We start from the raw sequence: 9,532 nt of genomic DNA on the forward strand, positions 1-9,532 counted from the left end.
AGTGTAAAATCCGAGCTAAAATTTTTTCACTAAAATTTTATTGTTACTTAGCTCACTATTCTTACATTTTGCGAATTCATACTAAATTTTAGATATTAAATCCTAAATCGAAATTTTAAAATTAAAGCTTAAATGTTGAAGCTAAATGGTACAGTTTACATTTACCAATTACGGAATGGACTTTTGTTGTGACGTCATCATCCTGCGACATAAGCAAATGCTAACCTCTGCAAAAGATGGCACATTGGCTGTGTCCAAAATGGCAGGCCGGGTCCTCCGGAGGACGCAGTCTACCCGGTTGAGGTGGGCCAGGTCCTGACCAGGAAGACTGGAAGAAAAGTGCCTGTGAGTTTGGACGGTCTAGCCTCCCCTCCACCCCGGAGTACGTCATGTCACCTTGCAAATGTGACGACGCTAAACAGAAGCAAAAATAGATCAAAATTAGAAAAATATCAATTAGTGTTATTAATATCACAAAATAATAAAATTAACTTAAAGGTAATATTTGAAGAACTAATTGACCCGCCGTAGGTGCATGTTTATTTCACGGTTTTTATGACAAAAATAATATTTAAAAACATGTCTATACAAATGTTAACAGTATTAAAACTACAACCGCTAGAAATTTTTAATTTTTATATCGCCATATTTTTATTTAAAACGTATTATTTTCTCTCGCTTCGTCTGCCATTACTAGCATAAAAAATCTCCGGTCGGGCCGCAATGCATTATGGGATACGCTGGGTCGGGAAGGATCCATCAGACCAGTCCTTCGATTCGGGCCAAAGGAAGGACACATTTGTCGGCCGCATCAGAGAAGTCTTCGGTTTTGGACGTCCTTCGTCGCGGCGCTGTGACGTATGCAGCCGACGAATTCGGCCTTCGGAGGACCGTTTTGGACACAGCCTTATGGTTTAAATTCAAAATGTGTTTAATGAAAACAGTATGGATGGTATCTGGGGTCCGTCGGTTTGAGGTGCAGCTCAGACACTGGCCGCAAGTGTGATGTCTTGTATTGAAGTGGCCTCCACACACCATCTGAAGCCCAACAATTTGAACGCCAAGCGGACCGAAGGCCGCTCCAAAAGCAGGAAGTGGACTATAACAATGGTCATCCTGAGTAACAATAGTAATAAAGTTACTCATAGCTTGTAAATACCTCGATCGATGTCTGAAGGTGGACATCCCGGCTGAGAAGTTGGATGTGTTCCTTCTCGGCGAACGCCGGCCCCATACCGAGACGTCTCAGTCACCTGGTGTGGAAAAAAAAAACACTCTCCACAGTTCCGCCTTGTCTTCCACTCATGCTGAGCTCGTTGTTGAAGAGTTTTTGTTTGTCGTACTTGCCAAAAACAAAATAATAAATCCTACAAATGCTGAAATTTGATGTCACTCCATGTTTGTTGACTTTTTGACATGTCTTCTTCTGAGGTTTTCATGTTGATTCCTTAAGCAGTTATTGGTGCAGCGCCACCACAGGTGGGGGGGTGGGCGCAGGTTGTTCACAGGGTTTAGTTCATTTGACAAAGTGCAGCGTGACTGCAGCTGTGTATTATTGAATTTTGGCAGTTAGGATGTAACATGCTGCACATTGCATTCTCTCTGTGTGTGTGTGCCTTTAGTAATGTTAGCAGCGTTAGCATTTGTTTTTGTCTCAGGATGATGACATCACAACAAAAGCCGCACATAATCGGGAAAGGCAGAGTTTTATTCTGAAATACTTAAATGTAAACTGCAACATTTAGCCACATTTGAGAATTTACTTTTACATTTAGATTTAAACATTCACATTTAGAATTAAACAATTGATAAAAAAAATTTAGCAAAGTGTAAGAACAGTGAGCTAAATAACAATAAAATATTAGTGGGTGTTTTTTTTTAAACTATGCTCAGAAAAAATGTGACATTTTTTAACATTTTACTTTACACTTGGTGCTCCATATTAAAATATCTGAGCTAATTTTCTAAATTATGGGGTTTTACTGTGACAATGCTCAATCAACATTCATGCTTTGATTTCCCTTTGCAAGAAGGGTGCAATTTTCAGTTTTTTGCAACTTAAATATCTAAAAAAAATATGTCTGAAATCATCCTGTCATGCTCCTTTTCTGCATATAGCAAACACTTGGACAACTCTCTCTTCCTTTCGATCTCTGGGTTTTCCAGCATTTTTTTTTTGTTTCTCCCTCCCCTCCAGATGAGAAGACACAACAGCCAGATGAATGACAGCTACAGCTCCTTTATCCAGCAGCACCCTGGAAGAGCGTGAGATCACAGTTCATCTCATTCAGCCTGAAGTCACACCTCATCCATCTGCTGCTGACCAGAACAGAACATTTAGTGGATATTATGACCTTAATCTTGTATCACTCTTTAATTCATGTTGAGTGGAGCAATCAGGACTCAGATAAATATACTGATTTCTGAGAAGATAAACTAAAAAAAATCTCATAAATTTAGAGAGTAAGTGAGAGGGAAGGTGGGAGAGAATTACTGCAGAGGACCTTAACTTGTCGAGAACTTGTATTCTGTTGCATTCTGTGTGCGTGTGTGTGTGTGCTTGTTTTTATTACAGAGCAAGGACCATTTGCACCCTGGTTACTATCAAAGTGAGGTCTTTGATGTAAAGTAAGGACCTCTTCAATGTTCTCACTTTGCATCTCTGCTGTGCTTTACTAGTTAGGTTTAGAGCAGGGGTGCCCAAACTTATTCCCTCAGAGGGCCAAAATGAAAATCTACCCAAAGGCTGCGGGCCAAATGCAATAATATAATTCATAAAATACAAATACTTCTTAAGTACAGTCCTTTTATTTTAAGGATTATGTCCTGCTGGAGTGTGACATGATTTGTTTGTGTACAAACTAATATGGTATCAGAATTTTATATATTTATACTTCTCATTCAACCACAGTTAAATTCAATCTAGGAGGCATAGTTTATATGGATAGCATTTATTTTTTTACAATAAGCTGGAATGAAAACAAGCAAAAATGTAATAAAAGTAACAATTTTCTATTTCTTGCCTTTATAAAAAAGTGTAAGGAGTAGAAAGTACAGATAATTGTGTGAAGTAGGCTGAAAAATAATTACTCAAGTACAGATGCCTGAAAATTCTACTTAAGTACAGTAACAAAGTATTTGTACTTAGTTAATTTACAACTCTGCAGCCATCTTGTATTAGACTGATTTACAAAACTAACCAGTTGCAGATACACATCCAGGAATTCCTCCTTTTTATTGGAATACATTTAGTGGTTCATGAAATATTTTGCTAACAGAGAAATGAATGCACGCACACACAAAAACATATGCTGTAACTTAAGAACAGCTTTAAAAAATACTGTTACTATTTTCTCTCAGCGTCCATCGTTCCATCAATGTGATTCTTTTGTGCTTAATTATTAAACGTTTCATTTCTAAATCAGCACGTGCCAAAGCAAGGCTCCAAGGCATGGCCGATGGGCCTATCTGACAGGAAGCAAGGACAGCTTGCTTTTCAAGATCAAGTTCAAAGGGCAGGAGGCCCGTTTCTTCCTCCGCGTCCCTGACTGCACCTGTGTTGCTCCGACACACAAACGCACACGTGCGCATGCAAGGAATCCTGTCCACGCTGCTTCCACTTCCACTGACAGACATCTTAAGGTTGTGTGTGTGTGTGTGCGTGCTCGCGTGCGTGTGTCTGTGTGCAAATGTGTTGCAAGACCATTTTTTGACCTCACTTACCTTTAAAAGGAATTTGTCACAACACTGGAGCTCTGAGTGGAGAAAGTTCTGGACACCTGCAATCATCTGCAACACTGCTGCCGTTCATCACGCCCTGCCTGAAGCCCAGGGCTGTGAGTGTTTGTGTGCGCACGTTTCTGTGGCCTGTGCTTTGATCAGAGCACTGTGGGGGTAAATTTCCACATTACTGATCCCTCCTTAGGCGACAAAGACATTTCTTGTCTTTAGTTTTGGCCACAAAGCCTCCTGAATTTGTTTTCAGTCATCACAGTTTTGGCAGCTAGTTTAAAAAAAATATCAGTTTTCTTTATTTTGGCTCATTAGTAGTGGCATTCTACTGTAAATACTCGAACTTATCAGGGATTTACTATTCAAAGCAAGTCTTGCGTGAAATTCTTTTATTGCACGAGAAGTGTGAAGGATCTCCTTTTTAAGCAAACATGCGTGTCAAACCCTCTGAAACCTGTTCTGCATCTTAAACGTTGCATTAAAAATGTTTCTTGCTGTTTTTTTTGTTTCCCTCCCACAGGCGAATGGTTGTATGAATGAGCAGGGCCATATTTGATTGTGTGCCAGTGATCACCCTGTGTTCTCGGCTGCGGTGGGAAGAATCCTCCTCCAACATATTCTGTTAGGTGATGACAGGAGCTGCAGCTCCCCCCTACGTCCCAGCTCTTCACAGGAAAACCGTGAGAGACATTTAGGCAACAACAGGGATAAAAAAGATAATAATCCTCATCTTCTGCACTCCTTCTGAGTGGAAAGACAACAACAACTTCAGTTTCAAACTCATTTGTCAGCTCTTAAATGAAAATGTTATGACAAGAATCATTAGGGCTTTTGAGAAAACTCAAAAGGGAGGAGTTTAAAATATGGGGCATCTGTAAAAAATGTTGAAAAAATGTCACTAACACATTTTCATATTTAGTTCACTTTCTGAGTGTAAAATCCGAGCTAAAATTTTTTCACTAAAATTTTATTGTTACTTAGCTCACTATTCTTACATTTTGCGAATTCATACTAAATTTTAGATATTAAATCCTAAATCGAAANGTGTGTGTGTGTGTGTGTGTGTGTGTGTGTGTGTGTGTGTGTGGTAACATCCAGGTGTTTAATGTAAGGGGCTTTGACCGCAGGCTTGAGTTTCCAAAACACAGTCTTACACCAACACACAAGGGAGTGTTTCCTTTTGACTAGAAAGTGAAGTCATTTCATGTTTAAATGGTTCAAATGTTAAACAAGCGTGGATTAAGTGTGAGATCAGAATCAGGAAGGTATAGGTACGTTTGATGAGTTCTGGGAGCACAATATTATTCACAGCTGTAGGTGCAAAATGAAGAAAGGAAAAAAAAGGTTTTTGACATTTCAAAGATTTCCATTCAAGTCCAATTATTTTCTGCCCAAATTATACCTACTTTTTTAGACAGAACCTCCTATATACACTATTAAGCAAACAAATTCATTTTTATTCACTTTTAAAAATAATAAGGGGAAATTTCAGACAAAATAACTTTGGCTTAGGGAATTTAATATTCTCAATTAAAAATTGGATTTCCAGCCACCATGTTAGAATATTTAAAATGCTACATAAAGCAGTAAAAAAATCATTCATTTCTGTTGCCAGCAATACATTAAATATTACAAGCAACATATTTAACTGTTTTATTTTGGATGGTTTAAGTGTGTTTTTTTTCCCTTTCTACTTGCATAAATTGATGTCACAAATATAAYGTTGCAATAACCCATCTGGTTTATAATTATTTTTACAGAACAAACATGCTCCTGTACTGTACATGCATGCAGACAGAGTGAGCACCAGAGACAGCTCATTAGCTCTCCCTGTTTGAACAGGTGTTTGCCTGACAAGCGTGGCTGTGAGTGGGTGTGCAAGTGGAGGCTGGGGTGGGGAAGATGTCACTCCTCACTGTAATCTGCAGGGCATTAAGTCTGCTTCCCCAAAACTCACAAGACTGCGTGGTGTATTCTTGCAAAATCATTTTGCTTTGGTTCTCCTTTCACCTAGAAAAAAAAAAAAAMAACAGCGATGAGCTTGTCGAAGGCGGCCTATTATTCCAAAATAAAAGAAAAACTGCACCTCTAACTGAACTGTCAAAGAAAAAAAAATAAAACAGGATTAAATTTTTTTTAGATTTGACTTATCCTAATTGATATTTATAAACAGAAAAATCTGATGTAATTAATAATTATGTAAAAAGCATTTATTTAGTAATACTTTTATTCACTTTAACTGTAATTTTTTTAACTATCAAAGTTTACTTTGTCGTGCATCATTTGCTGAATTCCAAAGCTTCACTCTCCCAGTTTGCAGGCACGCTGCAGACCCACAAGTTCACTCTGCGTTTTCTGTCTCAGAGGTCAAAGTTGAAATTTGCACCTGTGWTCAAGACTAAACAACTGTACCTGCCTGAAATAAAGACCCCCCCAACAAAAAACACACAAGTCCCTGTGTGTTGCTTGCAGGGTGTATGTGATTTAGACAACTAAAACCTTAAATTCAATGTTAAATGCACTATAATCAATTTAATAAAAAAATTGTTGAATCACAGAAAAGCAGAATGTTTTATGAGCAGCAAACAGAATCTCGCTGCCGAGTCTTTATTTCAACAGGTGAAATTCAGTGTCAAAAAAACCATCAGACATCAGTCAGTAAGAATGGCATTTGTTTTATGGCTAATGAACATTGATATGAGTTAAATTTCTCTGATCACAGCTTGTACACAAAATCTTTGCTGAGCACTAACATTAGGACTCAGTAGTTCACAGGCAAAAAAAACAAAAATAAAATAAAACCCGACAGCTACGCCTTAGCACTGCTCAGGTTAATAACAGCAGCGAGGAAGAACTCAAGTATTTTATTTGATGGGGAAAAAAATGCACTAATTCGATTAAATTTGTTCAAATAAAGACAAAATGTTCTTCCCCCCACACACAATTGAAGAACAAATAAAAACAAGTCAGAAATTTTAAATAAAGAATTAATTATTCTTTCTTCTGAAATGCAAAACCTTATATCAATTTAAACCCTTAACATTTATGGTAATTATTGATGCAGGATTAAAAGATGTTTAGCATTTTTCTTTTGGATGAATTTGTTAAAAATTAAGAGGAAAAAAAGTTTGAGAAAAATAATCTTAAGTGTATTAAAAACAAATCCAAATGTATTCTCTTTGGATAAAGGGCTAAAAAAACACTTCAAGTTGAGTAAAACCCAACCTGAATGTTCACTTAAAGAGGGTCCAGACTAAGTGACTTAATTATTCATTTATATAAAAAATGAAAAAAACATCTTTTGGCCTCTAAATTTACAAGTGGCAGAGTAAAATGGCTGCCCCCTGCTGACAACCTTTCATTTTTATAGTGTGCTCAGCTTTAACAGTGATCACTGAAAGGGCTTAAAATTACTTTAGTATAAGTCTTACAATGAAAATTTCCCCCTCCTATCAGAGAAACATTATAACTCAAATTATTATTGAAAAGTTTTGGCAGAAACTGAACTCTAAATGACTTATGATGTTTTTCTTATCTGCTTTGTCTGAAAGAGACGACACAACTGAGGCGTATCTTTGTTGGATTTTATGTGCGTTATTATTCCTCGGATCAATATTGGAAGGCATTAAACCAGTGAGAGATTTACATCTCGGTCTCCACGTGTGGCGCTCTTCTCTTGTTGTGTTGGTGCTTAGTTAGTCCATATTTAAAGAACTCGTAGACCGACCAGCTGATGGCTGTGGAGGGCATCTGGTAGATGATCCTGGCTTGGACTCCTTTGAAGAAGCCCTGCAGGCCGCCCAGCCTGTAAACGGTCCGGAAGGCGTGGGCCAGGCCTGAGATGTGTCTGTGGGCTCCTTTGCCTTGGCCTGACAAGCTGAGGGCTTGGGACTCCTGGGTGTTGAGCAGGGTCTTGCACACGTCCAGTGGGGTCGTGGCCGCCGCCGCCAGCGCTCCGGCCAAAGCGCCGGACACCATGTGGGACGACGGGTTGTACTGTCTGTGGGGGTTCAGCAGCTCCTGGAGGTACTCGTAGGTCATGAAGTGGAGCGCCTGGAAGGGCACGTTCATGGTGAGCTGGGTGGTGTAGCTGCGGTAGAACGCGCCGGGGCCTTCCCTCTGCCACACGGCGCGTACACAGTCCAACACGCCGCGGTACGGCGAGTTATACATCTGCATGCGCTGCTTCACAACTGGGATGGACGGATTGGGGAAAGGGCCAAACATGTCCAGCGTTGTCAACATCATAGTAGAAAAAAAAGAGACAAAAATTAGCAACAAATCTGTGGTAAAACTAGCAAATTAATGTATCTTTTTAGTAAAATATTAAAGCGACAGCTGCATCTTATTAAGCAGCTGCACAGAGGACTGTCAGACCAATGTCCTTCCACTGACATGTCTGAGCAGGTGGACCTGGGGCAGCTGTGAAAGCAGATGGCCGAGACTAATGGCTCGGAAGGTAGCTCTTTTAAGCCCGGCACCTGCGAGTTTCTACTCTGAAACTTAAAACTGGTGTTTGAGAGGCGAAATATTCTAAGCTACAGTGAAGGAGGGAAATGAGAGTAAAAAATGTCGGGCCTTACCTTCAGCGGGGTTCATGATTGCATCGTGAAGCAATGTGGCCACACAACCAGCTGCTCCTGGAACAAACACACCTCTGCAGTTACCACACAGCAAGGTGAACGTTCAGGGACCAAGACGAGACACAGAACCCTGAGAAAACCCAACTGATTGTGTTACAGAACCCCCTACTTTACTCTTAAAAGTTCTGCACATCATGCTTCATACATTAACAAAGCAGAAGTGGTGCATTTTTACTTCAGATAAGCCAGAGATAACTCCTAATCCCTTTCAGAAGGCCAAACCTAAGGAAAGAGAGACACCTAGTGGACAAGGCTCCTTTGCTATTTTTAAACCAAATTAAACACTTAAGAGGAAAAAGCAGGAGTAATGGGAGAAAAGGACTTACCCAGACACCTACTAAACTGGAAATAAAAGAAAAGAGCAGGAATAACAAGATCAAGCTGAAAAAACATCAATGTGGAGGAAGGCTTCAAAAATGAATCTTTGCTGAACTACACTGATTTAGATGCGCACCGAGCTTCATACGACCTTAGATTTCAGACAAGATCAACAGGTTTATGGTGTGTATCGAGTATACATGTTTGAGGTACCATTAGCCAAATGGCTGTTAGCCCCTGGATGAATGGCGTCACTTAAAGTCTTTTTGAGTTTCTCGTAGCTGGCGAAGTAGAGGGCGTGGGCGGGCCCGGCCCCGATAGCGGTCGCATTGAGACCCCTCAGCGGTCGCAGCACCCCCTCTGTGACTACGATTCGGCGGAGAGCGTCCATCACATTCCTGTAGCGAGCTGCGGGGTCGGGCTGGAGACTCTGCATCCGAGTCTGCAAAAGAGATAAAACACAAAACACATAAAGACTATATTTAGAAAAAAAATATAGCACCTGAATTCATCTAAAAGTGTCAAACAAAATTTAAAGTGGCTACAGATGGTTTTCTAATAAAGCTAAAAATAAAAAATCTCGACAAGCAGTAAACAAATACTCTGTAACCGCAGTGTGAAACGGGGGTCAAATGTAGGAAACGAGGTGTGCGACTCTGGGTGTGGTTCATGTTGGTGGACAAAAAGGACTGAATAGGAGGAAGTATGCTGTTACAAGCTCCAGGGTCACAAGGGGACGTGAGCTTACTTCCTTTAATCCTCTTTTCCCCCATGACCCTAAACCTTTCCCTTCCTTGTAACACACACACACACACACACACACACACACACACACACAC

General features: G+C 39.9%; 1 protein-coding gene and 1 long non-coding RNA gene across 2 annotated transcripts in view; both read right to left on the reverse strand.

The window, feature by feature from the left end:
• Positions 1–1,417, reverse strand: part of LOC106531388 (uncharacterized) — a 12,886-nt gene extending 11,469 nt beyond the window's left edge. The window contains exon 1 of the long non-coding RNA XR_001311973.1: positions 1,160–1,417. This is a non-coding gene — a long non-coding RNA (uncharacterized LOC106531388). The remainder of the gene's footprint in view (positions 1–1,159) is intronic.
• Positions 1,418–6,298: 4,881 nt separating this feature from the next.
• Positions 6,299–9,532, reverse strand: part of slc25a28 (solute carrier family 25 member 28) — a 6,499-nt gene continuing 3,265 nt past the window's right edge. The window contains exons 2-4 of the mRNA XM_014023740.1: positions 8,907–9,135; positions 8,316–8,372; positions 6,299–7,925 (exon numbers count right to left, since the gene is read on the reverse strand). Of these exons, the coding sequence (XP_013879194.1) occupies positions 7,375–7,925; positions 8,316–8,372; positions 8,907–9,135 (837 nt within the window). The 3' untranslated portion in view covers positions 6,299–7,374. The remainder of the gene's footprint in view (positions 7,926–8,315; positions 8,373–8,906; positions 9,136–9,532) is intronic.

This window comes from Austrofundulus limnaeus, unplaced genomic scaffold, assembly GCF_001266775.1.
Source record: "Austrofundulus limnaeus strain Quisiro unplaced genomic scaffold, Austrofundulus_limnaeus-1.0 Scaffold0, whole genome shotgun sequence".
NCBI classification, from domain to species: domain Eukaryota; kingdom Metazoa; phylum Chordata; class Actinopteri; order Cyprinodontiformes; family Rivulidae; genus Austrofundulus; species Austrofundulus limnaeus.